The sequence below is a fragment of the Loxodonta africana genome, chromosome 12 (assembly GCF_030014295.1).
Source record: "Loxodonta africana isolate mLoxAfr1 chromosome 12, mLoxAfr1.hap2, whole genome shotgun sequence".
In the NCBI taxonomy this organism is placed as follows: Eukaryota; Metazoa; Chordata; class Mammalia; order Proboscidea; family Elephantidae; genus Loxodonta; species Loxodonta africana.
The window spans coordinates 95837743-95859008 of record NC_087353.1 but is presented as its reverse complement, the minus strand read 5'-3'; the positions used below and the strand labels follow the sequence as shown (position 1 = coordinate 95859008).

The 21266-nt window shown below is 49.6% G+C and overlaps 2 protein-coding genes across 2 annotated transcripts in view; both read left to right on the top strand.

The window, feature by feature from the left end:
• The first annotated feature begins 7709 nt into the window (after window positions 1-7709).
• Window positions 7710-21266, top strand: part of RADIL (Rap associating with DIL domain) — a 69755-nt gene continuing 56198 nt past the window's right edge. Inside the window, exon 1 of the mRNA XM_003416601.3 lies at window positions 7710-8307. Within this exon, the coding sequence (XP_003416649.1) occupies window positions 7773-8307 (535 nt within the window). The 5' untranslated portion in view covers window positions 7710-7772. The remainder of the gene's footprint in view (window positions 8308-21266) is intronic.
• On the top strand, window positions 14686-20080 carry PAPOLB (poly(A) polymerase beta). Its single transcript, XM_023555942.2, is given in 2 exon segments — window positions 14686-16714; window positions 16716-20080. Coding segments are annotated over 2 exon segments (1920 nt in total). The 5' UTR covers window positions 14686-14839; the 3' UTR covers window positions 16761-20080.

Here is a 21266-nt window from a genome sequence, read left to right as displayed (position 1 = left end):
ATGAGATGACTTAGGTAAAGCCCCTACTATAAGGCCTGGCATATAGTAAACCAAACCAACCCATTGCCATGGAGTCGATTCTGACTCATGGCAACCCTACAGGACAGAGTAGAACTGCCCCCATAGGGTTCCCAAGGAGCAGCTGGTGGGTTCGAACTGCTGACCTTTTGGTTAGCAGCCAAATGCTTAACCACTGCGCTGCCAGAGCCCCAATAAATGTCTGTTGCCTGCCCCTTCCCATATAATGAATATGGTGTCATTACGATAAAACTGTATACCTCAACAGCTGTTAGCAAAAAGAATCACTCCCAAGGCCAGAATTCTACACCTTACTAGCTGGCCACTTGAATCTCCAAGTCTAGACTGTGAGTGGTGCAAAAGAATGTCTTTGTCAACATCGGGTAAGTCAGAACAACTTGACCAAGGCAAAGTCATAGAAGCTTCATAGACACATCCAGACTCCCTGAGGGATTGAATTACTGGGCTAAGGGCTGGGGAACATAGTCTTGGGGGACGTCTAGCTCAGTTGGTATAACATAGTTTATAAAGAAAATGCCCTACGTCCTACTTTGGTGAGTAGCGTTTGGGATCTTAAAAGCTTGTGAGCGGCCATCTCAGACACTCCACTGGTCCCATCCCATCTGGAGCAAGGGAGAATGAAGAAAACCAAAGACAAAAGGGAAAGATTAGTCCAAAGGACTAACGGACCACAACTACCACAGCCTCCTACAGACTGAATCCAGCACAACTAGATGGTGCCTGTCTACCACTACCGACTGCTCCGACACGGGTCACAACAGAGGGTCCCAGACAGAGCTGGAGAAAAATGTAGAACAAAATTCAAACTCACAAAAAAAGATGAGACTTACTGATCTAACAGAGACTGGAGAAACCCCAAGAGTATGGCCACCGGATACCCTTTTGACTCAGTACTGAAATCACTCCTGAGGTTTATCGTTCAGCCAAAGATTAGACAGGCTCATAAAACAAAACAAGACTGAACGGACGCACAAGCCCAGGGACAAGAAGAAAAAGGCAAGAGGGGATAGGAAAGCTGGATAAATGGAAATGAGGAGCCCAAGGTCGAAAAGGGGAGAGTGTTGACATGTCACGGTGTTGGCAACTCATGTCACAAAACAATATGTGTATTGTTTAATGAGAAACTAATTTGCTCTGTAAACCATCTAAAGCACACACACACACAAAAAGATGTGTCTTTGAGAAATACTTCTAGCATTTCAACCTTTTAAGCAGAAGAGTGTCATGATCTGATCTGTCTTTTAAACTCTGGCTGCTGGACGCGGGGCAGATTGTGGAAGAGTCTGGAACCCACCACCCATGTTCCTTTTCAAGGTGTCGTATGCGTGGACATCTAAGATCCCGTCCCCTGAGCGCTCACTTTAGTCTGCTCCACCCCTTCTTGGCCCTGTCGTTGGGCAGCTGGAAAGTTGGTGCAGGCATAGCCTGTCTCTGCAAAGCGCCAAGCCGGGCAGGTGGCACCTGGGCATAGTGCTGACCCCGCCTCTCCGCATTGTCCCCACCTCTGCAGGCTCCGCCCCATCTGTTGAGCTCCAGCAGGAGGCGCCAGCGCACAGCCGCCTCTTCTCCCCTCCAGGTCCTGCCCCCACCCCCGCCTGAGACCCCGTCCCATCCTTTGGCAGGAGGCACTGGGCACAGCCGGCTTCTTATCACCACAGGCCCCACCCTCCTCACAGTCCCCGCCCTGTCGGTTGGGCGCCAGCAGGAGGCGCTCTGCACCGCCTACCTCTTCTCCCAAGCCCCACCCTTATCCGTAGGCCTTGCCCCATAAGCCCCGCCCCATCTGTCCGGCGCCAGCAGGAGGTGCTGTGCACAGCCCGCCTCTTCTCCCCTCAAAGCCCCGCCCTTCCCACAGGCCCTGCCCCCTCCTCACCACGCCCCTTTCATTGGGCACCGGCAGAAGGTGCAGAGCAAAGCCCGCCTCCTCTTCTCCTTGCAGGCCCCGCCCCACTCCTCAGGCCTCGCCCCGTTTCTTGGGCACCAGCAGGGGGTGTTGCACACGGCCCCCATCTTGTCTTTCCTCAGGCCCCGCCCCACGGGCCCTGCCCTGTCCAGTGGACGCCACTTCTCTTCTCCCTTCTAAGCCCCGCCCCATCCATTGGGCGCCGGCAGGAGGCGCTGCGCACAGCACGCCTCTTCTCCCCTCAAAGCTCCGCCTCCCCACAGGCCCCGCCCCCACCCCGCCCCGTCCGTTGGACGCCGGTAGGCGGAGCAGCGCACAGCCCGCCTCTTCTCCTTGCAGGCCCCCCCCACCCTGCAGGCCCCGCCCTGTCCGTTGGACGCCTGCAGGAGGCGCTGCGCACAGCCCGCCTTTTCTCTCCTCTAGGCCTGTTAGCCTGTTCCACAGACCCCAACCCATCAACTGAGCATCGGCAGGAGGTGCCAGCTCACAGTCCGCCTCTTCTCTCCTCCAGGCCCCGCCCCGTCTACTGGACGCCGGCAGGAGGCGCTGTGCATAGCCCGCTTCTCCCCGCAGGCCCCGCTCCCGTAGGGCCCGACTGCTGCAGGCTCCGCCCTCCCGCAGGCCCTGCCCAGTCCGCCGGGCGCCGGCAGGAGGCGCCGCGCGAGGTCCGGGCCAACTGCGCTGAGGAGCCGCGCGGGAACCGGGCGGCGGCGGTGGGGCCGGAGGTGAGAGCGGGGCGGCGCGAGGAGGGCCAGGCACCTCGGGGCGCGAACAGTGGGGAGTACCTGGCGGCCGGCGGGCTCCGGGTCGCGGAGGGGGGCTGCAGAGGGTTGCGGCGGCCGGGCGGGGGCGCGAGGCGCGCGCTCGGGACACTTCCAGCGGCATTTTAGCGGCCGCGAATTGGGGTGCAGAGCCGGGCTTTTGGTTGCCATGGAAACCAGCCGGGGCCGCGGGACAGACTAGGAGCGAGAGGCAGCGGGCGCGGCCCTGGCGGCGGCACCCGATGGCCGCGAGGGTGGGCTGCGGCTACAGCTCCCTGCGACCCTTGGAGCCTGGTCGTCGGTCATGGCCTCCCCTCCCCAGCCCCAGGTGACTTCCCGGGCCTCAGTTTCCCTGGCTGTCCCGTCGGAGGGGGCGGTCTAGCCGCATGGGCCACGGGCGGGGTCTGCACACTTTTTCCCCAGACTCGTGGTACGCCCCCCGCCCACAGTCTGCTCTGGTTTCTCTGTTCCCCACTTCTGCCAGTAGAAAGCATTGTTTCCCAGCTATTTCTGTACCGCCCTCAGCCCCCCAAACACGGTGCATCCAAGGAGATGGATGCTCGCCTGGAGCTTCGGGGATCCCTCCTCCCCGTATCTAAGCCCCTCGGAAGAAAGTGGCTTCTTTCCCATGAAGAAGCTGCTGGCGGGGCGCGCGGGGGAAGGGGGGCTGCAGACTTGCCTGCCAAACCTCTGTCACCCGTCAAGTGTTTGATTAATCTGAATTGCCGAGAAGAATGTTCCAAGTCGCCGGAGCTTACAGGTGTCCCCAGCTATCACAGGCCACCTCTTGTGCGTTCCAGAGGAGCAGAACCTCCTTGGGAGGGAAGCCAGCTTCTAATACCATGAGGGGAGGGGGCAGTCCTCTCTCAAGAGGCTGGCTTATCAGAATTAAAGGCGATTACCCACTCAGTGGCTCTGCGGAAGAAAGACCTGGCCATCTGCTCCGGTAAAGAAAGATTACAGCTTATGAAGGCCCATGGGGCAGTTCTGCACTGTCACCTGTGGTCACCACGAGTCAGTATCGACTCGACTGGTGCCTAACAACAAGGACAGCAAATTATTTTTGTATTTAAAAGCAGCCCTTGGGCTGGAGCTGCAAAGATCAGATGCATAGAAGGTAGGAATAACTGTTCTGTGAGCTGTCTCATGGGAGTCCCGGTGCTTCGTGTCCCTGACCGGTGGAAATTATAATGGCTTCCACATTGCAGTGTTGGAACTATTGTGTCCCTCCACCCATTCTGTCAACCCTGCACTGACCTCTCTCCCTGCACCCGCTGGTGTGACTTGAGCTTGTTTTGCATCAGAAATTGGACTCTTAAGAGAAAAACATTCACTCAGAGCAGCAGCAGCCCGTGTCACACACCCTGATTCTCTGGGCCCCAAGTATTTGTGTGAGAGCAGAGAAGGAGAAGGCAGGTCATGCTTCCAAAAAACAGATCTGGTTACCCAGCCGCTCAGGAGGATTCTCCTGCCCTGCTCTTACCCTTTTAAAAAGTGGATCCATGATATTTTGACACATAGATTGCACCACATGACAGAGAAGTGCTCTATAGTGTTTTCTTGTCTGTAATCCTTATGGAAGCAGATTGCCGGGTCTTTCTTTCATGGTGCCCCTGGGTGGGTTTGACCTGCCAACCTTTAGGTTAGTCAAGTGCAAACCGTTTGCCACACCCAGGGACCAAGGATGCACCAGGCATTCTGTAATTATGAAGGAAGGAGGGTGAGGACAAGTGGCTGCTCTCAGTAGTGACCCTCCTAAATGGCTGCAGTGAGACATGAACTCGAGGAGAAAAAAGCTTTCTGAAAAGTCCAGAATAGAAAAGGGTTTGTGTTGGCAGGGGCTCCTTGGGCTTAAGAAGGAGTTCCTGGGAAGGAGTGAATCCCACTCTACCTTTTTACATGTTCTCCCCTCTCTATGATTTTGCTCACTTGGCTTTAGTCGTGGAACCCAGCACAGGAGACTACTGGGTGGGAGGGGCCTGGTAGAGGAGGCCAGTGCACCCAGGAAGTGGAAGCTCCAGGGCCTTTGCACAGCCTCTTCCAGGGCCTTGGAAGAGGACCTAGCAGTTTTGTATTTGTAGCTTTCTATTTCTTTCTGTTAAAGCAGAATTGTGTAAGTCCTAGGTGGCATAGTTAAGTGCTTGGCTACTAATCGAAAGGCTGGAAGTGCAAGTCCACCTGTAGATGCCTCAGAAGAAAGGCCTGGCAGTTTACTTTCAAAAAATTAGCCATGGAAAACCCAATGGAGCACAGTTCTATTCTGACACACATGGGTCTCTGTGAGTTGGAGTTGTATAAGCTTCAAACTGTACAAAACCTGGATCCACCTCTTGGTACAAGATACTGGTTCACCTCACCTTTGTGTGTGTGGTTTTTTTAAGTTCTTGTGCGATGGGGCTTTTCCCCACTGATAGTTTCCTCGGTTTTCAGCAGCATATTTAAATTTACACTCAGACATTTTCTCTAAAGATGGAGGCTGTATCGCTGACCACTTTGGGTTTGGATCCAAAGCCTGGCTCTGACAGACGTGCACATTACGGGTGTGTGAAAACCATGGCCAGCTAAAGGGGGGGGCTTAGGAAGGGCCAGCTCCTCTGAGCATGTCTCGGGGCCACGAGGTTTCTAAGCAAGGAGTGTTGTGAGAGGCACGTGTTGGAAATTTTGGAAGCAGGACCACATGACTTCCAGGGATGGTCAGTAAGTGGCTTGAGAGGCTGCTTGCAGGGGTTTTGTCCTCTGACACCAAGTGCTCCTTTGCTAACTGACCACTGGGCCCAGCCTAGCATTGGTGATGTGGAGCTCTGGGGTGGTACACTGATGCAAAGCCACCTGCTTGTCATGTGAGCACCATGTGGTGAAGCTGTGGGGTGGCACACTGAGGCAAAGCTGCATGTATGTCACGTGAGCATCATATGGTGAAGCTGTGGCGTGGCACATCGAGGCAGAGTCTCATGTTTGTCATCTCAATGCCATATGGAGAAGCTGTGGGGTGGCACACCGAGCCAAAGCCACGTGTTTGTCATGTGGTGAAGCTGTGGGGTGGCAAGCTTAGGCAGAGCCATGTGTTGGTCATGTGAGCACCATGTGGAGATGCTCTCGTAAGGTAACTTCAGGTCTATGACAGGTTTGTGAAGGGAGCTAGAGCCAGTGATCAGGCTTCTCAGCATTGGACAGGGACACTTGTTACACATTCCTTAGGAGAGGAGAAACAAGGCCTTTGACTTTACTCCTGTATAGTTTTTACTCACTGACTCCAGAGAAAACCTCGTACGTTCATTCTGCTTAGGGCCAGTACTGGAATATCCGTGACTCTAAACTGTTTTCAAGCAAGTCCAAGTCTTCAGAAAGCTGGTAGCTTGTGAAAGGCTTTGCACTTGTAAACCGTAGCAGTGGGTTATAGGAACAGGAGGCGTGTTCACCTCTCCCCACACCCTTCCCCCATAGGGCAGACGGTAGTGTTCAGAACCGTGGGCCCTGGTACATGCCTGATGAGTTCAAGGTCCTCTGAGCGTGTATGGTGCTGGTACACTGAGACTGGTTCTCGTGGGAGTGAGTGGCGATCTGCATCTCAGCCTTGGGAGTGGGGGCCTGGATGATTGGAGCCTAGGTGGAGAGCTAGGAAGAAAAACACTCACAGCGCCAGCTTTGTGACAGTTTCCCTGTTAGTCCCCTAAAGGTTGGTGTGGCTCCCCTTCTTCTGGGGGTTCTCTCATTACTCTCTCCTTCCCTGGCAGTCACCTCCAGGTGACTTGTCCCTGTCCTTTGCCCATGGAACTATGAGTGAGTCAGGCCTGAGAAATATTAATTTGCTTCAACTGAGTTTAGTGCTGACACCACTCGCAGTGGCAGGTGCCCCGTGCTGTTTTCACTGGGACTTGGGCACTGTTTCCAGAATCTCCTAGAAAGTAGACTGTTCTCTGTCTGCTTTTGTCTGCGATGTTGTCCTCAGGAGATGTGTGCAGTTTCTCAGTATTCCGTAGGTTTGTTGAAAGGCTGTAGGCTTTGTAAGGTGGGGAGCCATCTTCCTTTTCTGTGCCCTCAATTCCCGCAGATTTGTGAGGGAGATTAAGATGTTTCTAGAACTGTGAGCTTATTGGAGCTCTAAGTGCATGGAAGTTGTGATTCTCTGTCACACCAGAGCTCCCCGGGGCTGTTTTCTAATTTCCCCCAGCAAGTTTGCCTCTCTTTGGCCGGAGAGGCCTCCGCGTCAGGCCCGATGGTGGGTGGAGTGCACGCATTCCAGGCGTGCTTCCGGCTCTGGGAGGCCCTTTGTGTCTACTGTGGTCATCCGACATTCTCGTGCTGCCGTCCCAGACAAGCGTCCCCTTCCAGCCAGGGTGGATGTCTTTGTCTTGGTCATCAAGGAGTAGCATTTTGGGATTTGTATCTCCTATGTCTGGTTGCTCATTGCTTAGTGGATGGACTGCCCCTCTGAGGTGTTGCCTGTTTTCTGATCTCCACTTAAGCTTGTGATAAACATCCACGTTCTAGAACGTGGTGTTGAGGCTGGCCCGGAGAAGTTGCATCTGCAGTGAGGGAGAGGACATTACTCCAAGTAGTTCATAACTTTTCTTTGGGTGCGATACCCCCTTTCCATGCTGGGAGGTGAGCTCTCTTCACCTTAAACGGAGCCAGCCTGTGGAAGTTTGGGTGCCTACTATATGTAGCACATTGTGCTGAGCACTTGGTAGGAACCCAAGCTCCACAGCAGAGTGAGTCCTACCTTCGATGACTTCAGATGCTTCTTAGTAATGAATTTCCTTGTAGGGCATTTCTGCCCATTGAAACCTGCCCATCTCCTGCCGTCCTTGCAGGCTTGGATCACATCCTCCACCTGGGTGGTGTGGTCTGCTGTGATTTGGCCCAGGGTGGCATACTGCGGGTCCTTTTGGGGCCCTGGGCCCTAAACGACAGATGGAGTCCACCAGGACCCACTGGGGCCTCATTTGATTTGTGATGCATTATGGCGACTGATACTCACCCTGCTTCCTTTTCCTCCTAGCCTAGGACGTGGCCTCTCCCACCCTTCGGCTGAAGCCCTCGGCCTTGCCCATGAAGACGTCCGCACCATGTTCTATGGGACTCACTTCATCATGTCTCCGCCCACCAAAAGCAAGCTGAAGCGGCAGAGCCAGCTGCTGTCCAGCATGCTTTCACGGACACTGAGCTACAAGTACCGAGACCTGGAACCCCCCCTGTCCAGCCCAGGCGCCAACGATGACCCTGCTGAGCTGTCCACCCAGCTCTCTGCCCCGGGCGTCCTGAAGGTGTTTGGGGACAGTGTCTGCACGGGCACCCACTACAAGAGCGTCTTAGCCACAGCCTCCTCCAGTGCCCGGGAGCTGGTGAAGGAGGCACTGGAGCGCTATGCCTTGAGCCCTGAGTGTGCCAGCCAGTATGTGCTGTGTGACACGGTGGGGCGGGCTGGCGGCACCGGACAGCGGTGGCAGGCTGAGTGTTTCCGGGTCTTTGGGGACAATGAGAAGCCCCTCCTGATCCAGGAGCTCTGGAAACCCCGAGAAGGTCTGTCCCGGAGGTTTGAGCTCAGGAAGAGGTCAGACGTGGAAGAGCTGGCTGCCAGGGATGTGGACACCATCACTGCAGGTGAGGGGTTCGGGGTGGGTGCAGGGATGTGGACACCATCACGGCAAGTAAGGGGCATGGGGTGGGTGCAGGGATGTGGACACCGTCACGGCAGGTAGTGGGAGGGCGCAGTGTGGGTGCAGGATGTAGACACTGTCACGGCAGGTGGTGGGGGCGTGGTGTGGGTGCAGAGTGTGGACACCGTCATGGCAGGTGAGGGGCATGGGGTGGGTGCAGGATGTGCACACCATCACAGCAGGTCGGGGGGCGTGGTGTGGTTGCAGGGTCGTGGACATCATCACAGCAGGTGAGGGTCTGTGGGGGGGCACTGTGGGGCTAATTGGGGGCACAGGTACATGCAAGGGAAATGTATGGAGAGGTGTTTGCTCTGGAGGAGGGGGACCAGAGCCTTTGTTCTATCATCTGAAATCCACTGTTTTCACCCTTGCTGTCTTGGAAATTGCAGGTGCATACCTGCAGCTCGTCCCTGCTCCAGAATGCTTGCAGGTCTGTCTTGGTGGCTACTACTATATTCTTACCAGGTGCTTCCGGTTGGGGATTCTAACTTACAGTCTTTCAACTGGCAGCCAAGGGTGTTAACGTTTTGCATCACTCAGGGACTTCATTATATCCTTTTGCTCAATCAGGTCATTGTCCAGCTCTTTGGCAGTCCTCTCGTTATGTGTGGAAATGTGGGCACACGAGGTTTCATGTAAGGTGACAGACTCCTGACAGAGCTTCCCTCCCTAGCTGAGACAGCATGGGGGTTTACGGGCAGTGAGGTGAAAAGGTAGTGAAGGAAGCCTGCGGGGGCCGGAACATACACGGCTGTGCAGGGTGGCTTTGCCATGGTCTGCAGAGGAGACTGGGTGCTTTTGGGTGTGCATGAGGGAGGAAAGCCCAGCCTAGGAGAAGTAAGTGTCCCATCTGAGGACACAGCTGTAGGTAGCAGGTCTGAGTTCCTGCCCCTCCAGTTCGAGAATGCTGTGGTTGGCCGCCCCGCTATTTTGTGTGGGTTATTATGGAATCGGTGGAAGAATTATTTTACTGTGTATGCACCGTGACAAATCATTTTGTTGAGTTCCAAAAGATTCTTAAATGTATTTCAGATCGTATTTGACTTCTTCTCAGTTTTCTGCAAAACATGGTTGCTTTACCCAAGAAAACGAACTTGGCCAGTGTTGTCCAGAAGCAACGGGGATGTTCACTGGCCTAATGTGACTGATTGCTTGAGTTGATGAGGCTTCAGGGCTGCAGGGGCCTGCGTCCTCCCTGACCTGTGTGTGTGAACCTGTGAGGTGCTGTAGGTGTGCCTTTTCTCTAGTTTCGTGTCTAGTGCGGTGCCCTCCTGGTACCTTCTGTGAGTGAAGACAAGTGGTATGCAGAGTGGCCGGCCTGATGGGCCAGAGCTGCCTACCTCTGTGACTGGGACCATGGTGTTGCACAGCTCCGGGGGCGCCAGCCTGGGAGTCAAGCAGCATAGTGGTCCCTGTATTACTGTAGGCAAATTATGTCACCTCTTCTGGTCTCAGTTTTCTTATCTGGAGAATGGGGATAATAATGCCTCCCTCACAGAGCCATGTAAGGATTAAATGAAGTTTTGTGTGTGTGTGTGTGTGTGTGCGCGCGTGTGCGTGTGTGAGAGAGAGAGAGAAAGAGAGAGAAGCATTTAGCCCACTGCTGGGCATATAGGAAGTACTCAGTAAGTTATAGCTATTTATCATTATCATCACCGTTATTACTACGAACATTCTCTTGCACATGGTAGTTTGTTAGTTTGTCCTGCGCACGCACACACAGGCAGTTATGTCAAGGACAGGGTGAGGTGGGCAGTGGGAACAGTCCCCTGGTAGGGAAGAGTCTTTTGTCATTGCCATTATTTAAAGTCACTGGCACAAGCTGATGATAAGCAGACCAACTTGTAGTTGATTTTATTATTGTTTTGGAAGTCTCCTCAGACAAGCACCCCTAACTGCCTCTACCTGGCTGGACTGTGCCCTTCCCCACATGCCCCTGAGCTCAGGGGTTTGCTTCTTCTGCCTATCCCTGCCTGGCCATGATCCTAAGCACTTTTGTTCCTGCTGCACCTCATTCTACAAGAACTCAGAGAGGCCGAGAAAACCTACTAAGGGAAGCATCAGGTGGTTGAATGAAGCCGGTCTTCTTCACGAAGACAAAGCCTCTCTGATGTAAGACGAAGACTGTGGCCTTTCTTCTGCCCAGTTTTTCTTTGCTGCATGGATGGCAAAGGCCCCCCCGGTCGGGGCGAGGGGGCTGAGGGGGCTGTCTCTATGGTCTGCAGCCTGGACATAAAGCCGCCTCACCTGTCCTGAGGTTGGGGTGCTCTGTTGTCAGGGGAAGCTCTCCGTACCTGGTTGAGGTGGGCCCTGGCAAGCAGGTGCTGTTCCTGCTGTGGGTGATGGCTGGTGTAGGACAGTGGGCAGATATCACGTGGCAGGAAGCTGGACTTGGCTTTGTGTTCCCTGGCCCCTTTTAGAGCTGTACCTGTAGGTTAACTGATGCAAGAGAAGTGCTCCATCGCTACTCTTCCTCTGAAAGGAAGAGTCCACTAACCTGACCAGTCTACTGATATACTTCCTGGCCAGAAGAGGGCTGTGTTACTGCCCAGGGCAGGCACCTGAGCCCCAGGGAGCTGGCCTGCCGTGTTGGCCTTGTCCTCTGGGTATGGTTTAGGGCCCTCCTGTACTCCCACAGCCATAGAGTGACCTCCACTGATGGTAAACCAGCACAAACAGGCTTGTGGAGGGCTGCTGGGTGATTGAGAGCAGACAGGCGGCCCCAGCGTGTGCACGGTGCACCTTACAAAGTGCTCTCTGGGCCTCAGCATTGAGTTGGGGCTGTGATAGGCCCTGGAGACACAAAATGGATGAGCTGGACCCTGCTTACAGGCTGGGTTAGCTGAGGAAGATGCTGGAAACATACTCCTTACGCCCCTCAGAGTCTGCTCAGAACTGAGACCCAGCAGGCAGAGGCCCAGTCTGACTTGGAATCCAGAGACTGGGTGAGAGGCTGCATTTGGTTTTTCTGATGATACGCATTCCTTTAATACCCCACTTGTAAGGTTGTCTCATGCCTCCTCAGAACGACAGACCTGGAAGGGAGCTGAGTGAGAATTAAGTCCGGCCTCACCAGAACTGTCTCTGAGACCTCAGTGTTCCTCCCTCTTCCCCACCTCTGGTGGGGACACTGAAGGCAGACTGAAGGAGTCTCCAGTCTTCTCTCCGTGTTGTGGGCTGACGAGTCAGAGGGAGTGCTTATGGAGAGGGTTGTAGCTGTGGGCATCGAACTGGAGTGATGGGAAGGCCCTTGATCTTGTGACTCTCCCTGGAGGGAAGCCGTTCTTTACAGCCTTTTTCACATGTGTGCTCACTTCTGGGCCTCACTCACTACAGTAGTGAGGATTCCTCACCTCCCAGTTAACTGACTCTGGGTGTTCACAGGAGCTGCTTGCTGCAGGCCTGTGAGCCCCTGACTGAGCAGCCCAGCACAGGGTGCTGTGGGTCACGCACTGTGGCCTTGGGGCAGTGCTCGCTTCTGTGCATTCCCACTGGAGAGGTGTGGAGCGTGTGCAGGTGGAACGGTCCACCCCCAGTCTACCCCAGCAGGTGGAAATGCTGCAGGGCTATTTTATTGCTTCTGAAACAAGAGAAACTGAAAAGCAGGGAGGAAGATTCCTCTGCATGTGTAGGCACATTCACAAAGGTCCCAAAGGTCACTGCCCAGTGTGAGATGCACCCAAGAACAGATGGACATTTCGTGGAGACACAGTGACCGTGAGGGCGCACAGAGTCCCCTTTGTGACAGAGACATCTGTTAACCATGAGCTTGTTCAAAATTTAGCAAATAATTTAACCTTTGCTCTTTGAGAAATAATTCTAAAGCTTTAGAATTTGCTGAGTACTCAAGATGCTTTTATTATTTTAAAACCTCCAGACTACACCTGAAGATTTACGTAAATGATGGGGGCTGGCCAGGTCGCAGAGCCCATCTAGTAAACCTGATCTCAGGGGGACATGATTTCAGTCGATCATATTAAGACTGTTGCCATTGAGTTGACCTGGACTCACGGCGACCCCATGTGTGCAGAGTAGAACTGGGATTGATAGGGTTTTCAAGGCTGTGATCTTTCAGAAACAGATTAGCCCTGTTTTCCCAGGCGCCTCTGGGTGGGTTTGAACCGCCAACCTTTCAGCTAGTAGTCGAGTGCTTAACCGTTTGCACCACCCAGGGACTCAATGTTAAGGCTAGCTAATGGTTCATTTTCTACTCGATTTTCTCTTTTCCCCTTAAAATCTCACTGTAACTGCCCCACATCGGGCCCTCCTTGTTTTTTTCTGAAACAGTGAAGTGTCCCTTTGTGCATACAGGTTAACTACTTGAATAAACCCTATATCCTTTAAATTTTTTGTGCTTTGATTATTTTAACACTTCCATTCTTTTCTAGGAGGACAGAAAGTGAGGTTGTCCTTGTGCCCCCAGTGGGAGAAGGGTCTGACCACTTCTAGAAAAGTGGAGGAGCTGGCAATGGATTGTGGTAGGGGCAGGGTGGACAGGGCAGAGTCAGCAAATTAATTCTGGCTTTCCTGGTGCCCAGGTCATCCAACACGCCAGCAATAATTGTCACCATCATTCCCACTGGTTTTACGTTAAGTTGGGCTAACTGATTGGACTGGTTTCAAGTCAAGCACTCAGTCTAAGCCCTGCAGTTCTCTACAGTGAGTCCTGATGCTCCCAGCACACAGTGGGCGTCCTTCCTGTGGCCGACCTGCCCCACAGGCTCTGGCAGGAGAGAGCGGCCAGATGTTTCCCCGCGGGATTTAAATGGAACCCGCCCACCTCTGCTCACTGGGGCCTTTGTTGTGTGCCCTGAGCAGTGAGCTCAGGCAACATGGATCAGTGTTTTCCAGAAAAACTGCTGTTTCCTAGCTGCCGGTCCACCTTCCCACCCCTACTCTCAATTCCCAGAGCATCCAAGTCTCCTGCATCTCTCCTGGGAGAGGGCAGCTGGGGTAGGGGGCTGGCTTTCCCATGTTTCCCCTGAGGCTGGAGCTGAGGACTCCTGCCCTGCTGAGAGAGCTCTGAGCCTGTCACTAAGATAAAGACAGTCATCACTTAAGCTCATTTTGGGGGGTGGGGAGACAAGGCCATGTGGTTTATGTCAGCAGCTTGGGAAAGACTAGAGGAAGAGAGAGATAGAAGGGTTTATTTGTGTTCGCAGGAGGAGTGAGTGTTAAATCAGCACAGCCTAGGGAGGCCTTTCTTTCCTTTCTTCCTTCCTTTACTTGTGGTGGAAAAGTTTATGTAGAGTGGGTTTCTCAACTCGGCCCTACTGACATTTTGAGCCAAACGATTCTCTGCTGTGGGGGCTGTCCTGTGCACTGTGGCGTGTTTAGCAACATCCTTGGCCTCTACCCACTAGATGCTCAGTGTGACAATCACAGATGTTTGCAGACATTGCCAGCTGTCTCCTGGGGGCCGAATGATCCTGTCTGGGGAACCTGCTTAGACCCACTATGTGACTCAGTGTCACTGAGCTCAGTTTGGGTGCTGGCAGCACCTGGCGCACTAAAGTTGGGGCCAAGTGGCTAGGTGCCCTCTTGTGGCCATCAGGCCTGACTGGATGTGTTCCAGCTGTTCCTCTTGGTCCCTAGTCTGAGGTTCCATGTGATGCCTTGGAAGCCACAGTGTCTTGAGGAGGGTAACACAAAGAGCTTCTTTTTGTGGCTGTGGCTTTTTTGGTCTTCAAGTTCAGCTGAAGATTTTTTAAAGGCAAAAAGAAAGGGCAGATGAACAACAGTTAGCCTGACTGCAGACTTCTCAACTGGAACAATAGAAACCAGAAAACAGCAGAATAGTATCTTCAAAGCGTGGAGAGAAAATAAATGTCAACCAAAAATTGTGTTGTTAGTTGCCACTGAGTCAATTCCAACTATCATCCAGGAATGAGGGCAAAAGGAAACAAAACCGGAGATATTTTCTGCAAATAGACGCTTGCTATAAAATATATTCTGAAGGATGTACTTTAGGAGAGGGGTCTCTGAAGATCTCAGAAAGGAAGTAGGTCTGAAACCTAAGGAGAAATGGTGAGCAAAGAAATATGCGTAAATATGTAAAACAGGATGTGTAAAAACAGGAAGAGTAACCTCGAACTTGGCAGGTTCAAAATCAAGGCAGACCCCTCCCTACTCACCATTCCGAGAACCCTTCAAGGGCAGTGCCAGGGGAGCGGGTGGCGGGGAAATAGCCCGCCCTCCGGAAGCCTTAAAACTACGACTCCCGTGAGGCCGTGCGCCCAGGCGGCCGGTGCGCAGGCGTGCGCGACCCGTTCTAGAACGCGGCCGCGGCGGGGCCGGGGCGCCATGTTGGGACGAAGGGGAAGGAGGCTACGCGCTTGAAGCGACGGGAGCGGTGCGGGAGCAGTCAGACTGGCCAAGAGCAGGCCGCCCGTCCCGCCTCGGCGGATCATGACCCGGGCGGCCACCGCGGGGGGCGCGGTGGCGGGGGCAGCGCCCCGGCGGGTCCGGCGCCAGTGATGATGCCGTTTGCAGTCAGCACTCAGGGCCCACCACAGACATCGTCGCCCCAGAAGCACTATGGCCTCTCTTCCCCGATCAGTTTAGCAGCCCCCAAGGAGACTGACTGCATACTTACCCAGAAATTAATTGAAACCCTGAAGCCCTTCGGGGTTTTTGAAGAGGAAGAGGAACTGCAGCGCAGGATTTTAATTTTGGAAAAATTAAATAACCTGGTAAAGGAGTGGATACGGGAAATCAGCGAGAGCAAGAACCTTCCACAGCCTGTTATTGAAAGTGTTGGAGGAAAGATTTTCACATTTGGATCATACAGATTAGGAGTCCATACAAAAGGGGCCGATATTGATGCGTTGTGTGTTGCACCAAGACATGTTGACCGAAGTGACTTTTTCACCTCATTCTATGATAAATTGAAACTACATGAAGAAGTAAAAGATTTAAGGGCTGTTGAAGAGGCATTTGTACCAGTTATCAAACTATGTTTTGATGGGATAGAGATTGATATTTTGTTCGCAAGATTAGCACTGCAGACTATTCCAGAAGATTTGGACCTGAGAGATGACAGTCTGCTTAAAAATTTAGATATTAGATGCATAAGAAGTCTTAACGGTTGCCGGGTAACCGATGAAATTTTACACTTAGTACCAAACATTGACAACTTCAGGTTAACTCTGAGAGCTATCAAATTGTGGGCCAAATGCCACAATATCTATTCCAATATATTAGGTTTCCTTGGAGGTGTTTCTTGGGCTATGTTAGTTGCAAGAACTTGCCAGCTTTATCCAAATGCAGTAGCATCAACTCTTGTCCGTAAATTTTTCTTGGTATTTTCTGAATGGGAATGGCCAAATCCAGTGCTATTGAAAGAGCCTGAAGAACGGAATCTTAATTTGCCTGTATGGGACCCAAGGGTCAACCCCAGTGATAGGTACCATCTTATGCCTATAATTACACCAGCATATCCACAGCAGAACTCCACTTACAACGTGTCTGTTTCAACACGGATGGTCATGATTGAGGAGTTTAAACAAGGGCTTGCTATCACACATGAAATTTTGCTGAGTAAGGCAGAGTGGTCCAAGCTTTTTGAAGCTCCGAACTTCTTTCAAAAGTACAAGCATTATATTGTACTTCTAGCAAGTGCGCCAACAGAAAAACAACATCTAGAATGGGTGGGCTTGGTGGAATCAAAAATCCGAATTCTGGTTGGAAGCTTGGAGAAGAATGAATTCATTACCCTGGCACATGTGAACCCCCAGTCATTTCCATCACCCAAGGAAAATCCTGACAAGGATGAATTTCGTACAATGTGGGTGATCGGGTTAGTGTTGAAAAAACCAGAAAATTCTGAAACTCTCAGTATTGATCTCACCTATGATATTCAGTCTTTCACTGATACAGTTTATAGGCAAGCGATAAACAGCAAGATGTTTGAGATGGATATGAAAATTGATGCAGTGCACTTAAGGAGAAGGGAACTTTATCAGCTCCTACCTAATCATGTGCTTCAGAAAAAGAAAACACGTTCAGCAGAAGGCATCAAATTGACAGCCCTGAATGACAGCAGCCTTGAATTGTCTGTGGACAGTGATGACAGCTTGTCTGTGTCTTCATCTACCAGCAGTGTGAAGACCAGTCCATTGACAGGCAGCTCTCAGGGCAGGGGCAGTCCTGGCCCAGTTGTAATGGCAGCATCTGTGACCAACATTCAGGCTACTGAGGTTTCCATGCCACAAGGCAATTCCAGTGAAAGCTCGGGGAGTTTTTTAAGTGAAAGCATTCTTCAAAATACTGCACAACCAGCCATCTCTCCGCCACCAAGGGCCACAGTTGCCAGAGTTGTTTCTTCAACACGTCTGATAACCCATCCCCCGAGACCTTCAGGAAACGCAGCAACAAAAATACCTAATCCTATCATAGGAGTCTAGAGAACCTTCTCCCCTCGAAAAGAAGAAAAGACCAAGAAAACCAAAACAGAAGAACAGCTTAATAAAAGGACAGGTGCAGCCCAATTAGAAACTGTACCGACAGTGGCTTGGCTGTTGGCATCTCAGAAAGCATCCGGTATAGACCTTCCTGATATCCCTGCTCTCCCTGCTAATCCTGTCTCTGTTATCAAGAATTCAATAAAGCTGAAATAGAACTGATAACAACCTCAAGGTCCATAACTAACATCTGCCAACTCATTCTGTTGTCTTCAAATGCTAAGAAAGTAGGGTGGAGGGTGTCAGACTAGGCATGACTCAAAATGGGTTCAGGTTCATTTGGTAACTTCCTTTTTGGGCTAGTCTTGATCTGAAGTCCAGGTTAGTATGTGCAGCTATGATTACTGTTATTAATGTGTCCGATTATTAACGTGTCGACAGGAGTTTCCTTAACTATTTGAAAGGACTACTGCCCTTACAAGAGAAGAGAGAAAACCCCTCCAGCTATATTTGTACACATGACTGACATCTGGACTGGATTTATCTTTGATGGATTGTTTGGAAAATTCGCAATACAGGCTTGTATAAGAATTCCTTATATCAATGATGCACTTCTATGTACGTTTTTTATTAGAAAGTAGAACTAGTTTTGGATTTTTCGGCTTGATGAACTTTATTTTTTTTTTCCTGAAGACTTTTCTTCACTATTAACCTTCAAATTGGATACCATTGTGCAGTGGTGTGTTATACTTCAGAGGAAGCGTAAAAGAACACCTAGTTCAGTCCCAGTGAGGTGGCTTAACCTTGAAATGTCAGCTCCTAGCGTATTTATTTGACATGGAAAGAATAATTAGGGGTTGGTTTCAATGGGACATGATTAAGACATGATACATTGGCTTCATTTATAGAATTGTTTCTGAGGTATACAATCAGTGATCAAACAGTGAATGTTTCTTTGAGCTAACAGAACTCTAAGTTCTCTTGTCCTTCATTCATCTTAAATCATTCATCTTAAAACAAAAAAGCTTTTTGCCTCCCCTTTCTCTCCTTGCCTGTATGCAAAAGGTATGCCTGTGTATTGTTTCATAAAAAGGAAAAACGAGAATGCTAGTATTTTCCTAACTGATTTGAAACCAACAATCGTGTGGCCACGTGGCACACAGCGGTACATTTTGACTGCATGGCTAATACTTTACTAAACCTTTACTAAAAGTGATGCCCATGAAACATGTTGTGCATCTTGAGTGGCCATTTTTATCTCTGCATATAGAAGTTTTGTACCCTCCACAGAACTGCTTGTAATAAAGTTAATTTCCAATTTTAAACATGTAGGCAAAAAGGTAATCTAAGAATTTTAAACCAATTTTTATTTTTACATGGCTTACCGTAATTAGTCAATTTTATGTGTAGAATCATACAAAAAAAATTTTCTGGCAAGCGCTTGTCGCGTGTTAGCTTTCTACGCCATTGTTTTAGCCTATCAGAAGGTTAGAAATTAGCTTTTTAAAAATGAAAGATCGTAAGTAGGCAGCAGAACATCCATCTTTAGGAAATGTAGGTGAATGCAGATGACTGAAAACTTCATTTTCCTTAATGTGTACCCAGCTGTCTTCACACAGTTTTCTAACTAACCTGGTTCTAACCCCCTGTCCTCCACTGCGTTTCTTTCTGCCGCTCGTGTGTCTTTCATAGTAAACTGCAGTTACTTAAACTCTTCCCCTGTCCTTCTAGATGAATTTCCCAAAGTTGGAAAATCGCCTTTTTCCTTTTAGGTTCCGCAGTAATTGAGGCTTGCTTTCTACCATTACTTTCTGATGTCTAGTATATGCTACTTCCATTCCCTTCATCTCTGCCCTGTGCGGTGCCTCTGCCCTTCTGCCTCGATAAGATCAGGTGAAGTATGCAAAGTATCTGTGCATTTTGAGTAGTAGCTGTGGTGTCAGATTGAAATTGCCATGCACAAATCTAGCTTTGTCATTTGGTTTCACATGGAGGGGAGGGGGGATTTAGTTTATAAACTTTTCATGTAACTGAACCTGTTTTTCCAAGCTGGAAACTCGGAACTTTTTAATTCTATTTTTCATTACCTAAGTATTGGGCTTTCTTTCTTTCTTTTGATGTACGTAGTGTCTCATGACTGGAGTTTGCTTTGTTTTATAGTATTTGTACTCAGTTGTGTTTTTCAGGTACTATTTTGAAAACAGGTGGCGTATTTCTCCATCAAAAACACAATAAAAATAAACACCGCACAAACAAAGCAGAACTAAAATACTGGACAAGAACAAATCAGGAGGGTGGGCGATAGAGTTTACACATCCGTAAAAAAAAAAAAGAAAATTTACATTGTTCAGGAGGAGGGTGGAGACGCTGGTGTGCTTTTTGATTTTCTGAAGTCGAGAATGCATGCTGTAATGTTAAAAGAAAACACTGAAAGGACTATGACTTCAATAAAAGTAAAAAATGGAATTAATAAATCTTAACCCAAAAGAAGGCAAGAAAGAAGGGGGGGGGGTGCATAGAAAGAATAGGATAGAAAATACAATCTAAGGCAGTAGAAATGAAACCAAATATATTCGTCACCACAGTAAATGAACCAAACTTCCTGATTAAAAGACAGATTGTCCAACTCCATGGAAAAACAATGTTCAGCTGTATGCTGTTTTATTTACGAGACACACCCAAAATGAAAGGACAGAAAAGTAAAAGCATGGAAAAAGATATGCTAATGAAAAGAAAGCCAGTATAGTAACATCATTTAAACAGATTTCAAGGCTAAAACAATGACCAGGGATGAAAAGGGCTACTGCATTCATGACAGAAGAAAGAATGCACCAGAAAAATAGGACAATTCAAAGCTTGTTTACACTCAATAAATTAGCTTCAATGTAAAATAACAAAGGACAAATGTACAGAAATGCCAAATTGATCATTATTATAGGAGATTTTAAAACAGCTCTTTAATTGGTATCAAGGAGACAAAACATAGGGAAACAGAATTTTTTAAAATTATTTATTGTGCTGTAAGTGAAAGCTTACAAATCGAGTCGGTCTCTCATACAAAAAGTTATACACACCTTGCTGTGTACTTCTAGCTGCTGTCCACATAATGAGACAGCACACTCCTCCTCTTCACCTTTATTCCCCCAGTCCATTCCACCAGCTCCTGCCTTCTCATCTTGCCTCCAGACAGGAGCTGCCCACATAGTCTCATATGTCTACTTGAGCCAAGAGGCTCACTCCTCACCAGTATCATTATCTATCTTGTAGTCCAGTCCAGTCCAGTCCAGTCCAGTCCAGTCCAGTCCAGTCCAGTCCAGTTTCTGCCTGGAGAGTTGGCTTTGGGAATGGTTCCAATCTTGGGCTAACAAAGGGTCAGGCAACCATGTCCTCCAGGGTCCCTTTAGTCTTAGTCAGACCATTAAGCCTGGTCTTTTTACGAGAATCTGAGGTCTGCATCCCACTGTTCCCCTGCCCCATCAGGGATTCTCTGTTGTTTTCCCTGTCAGGGCAGTGATTGGTGGTAGCCAGGCACCATCTATCTAGTTCTTCTGATCTCAGGCTGATGGAGTATCTGGTTTATGTGGCTCTTTCAGGGAAATAATTTTTGAACACCATAACCAAGTGCAGGGGTTGGCAAACTTTTTCTGTAAAGGGCCAAGTAGTGAATATTTTCAGTGTTGCAAGGGCACATTGTCTGTGTTGCAGAGACTCAGCTTTGCCTTTGTAGGTTGAAAGCAGCCACAGACAATATGTAAACATTTCTCCCTCCCTAGCCATGGTTTGGCATCCCTGATCTAGTGGGCGTTATTATAGAACCCTCCACCCAACAATTGTTAGAAATTAATAAGAAATAGCATAGGGAAGAATTTCCCAACTAGGCACAAAACAGTTTATAAAGGAAGAGATTGACACAATTAAGAGATTGTATTTGTCAAATGACAACATAAAGTGAAAAATGGCCCACAAGCTGGGAGAAGAGATTTGTAATACATAAAATTGACAGAGGATTACTATCCAAAGTATATTAAGACTGGAAAAAAAAAATCTGTTAAAAAGTATTAAAAAAAATTTTTTTTCTAAGCGACCCAATAAAAGATGAGCCAAAAAAATTGCAGACATTTCACAGAGGAGGATTTAGAAATGGCCTTATTACACAGAAAGATGCTCAATCTCATTAGTCATAAGATAAATACAAATTAAGACCACAGAGAGAGAGAGATTTTTTTTTTTTACAAAAATTTAAAAGTCCAACAATACTTAGGTTTGGTGAGAAGGAGCAGTGAGAACTCTACCATTGAGACTGCAAATTGTTTTGACCGCTTGGGTAAATAGTGTGGTGTTATCTAGTAAAGTTGGAAGGAACCTTGTGGCGCAATGGTTAAGCACTTGGCTGCTTACCGAAAGGTCTGTGGTTCAGATCCACCAGCTAACTGCATGGGAGAAAAGACCTGTTGATTACTCCTGTAAAGATTACAGCCTAGGAAACCCTATGGAGCAGTTC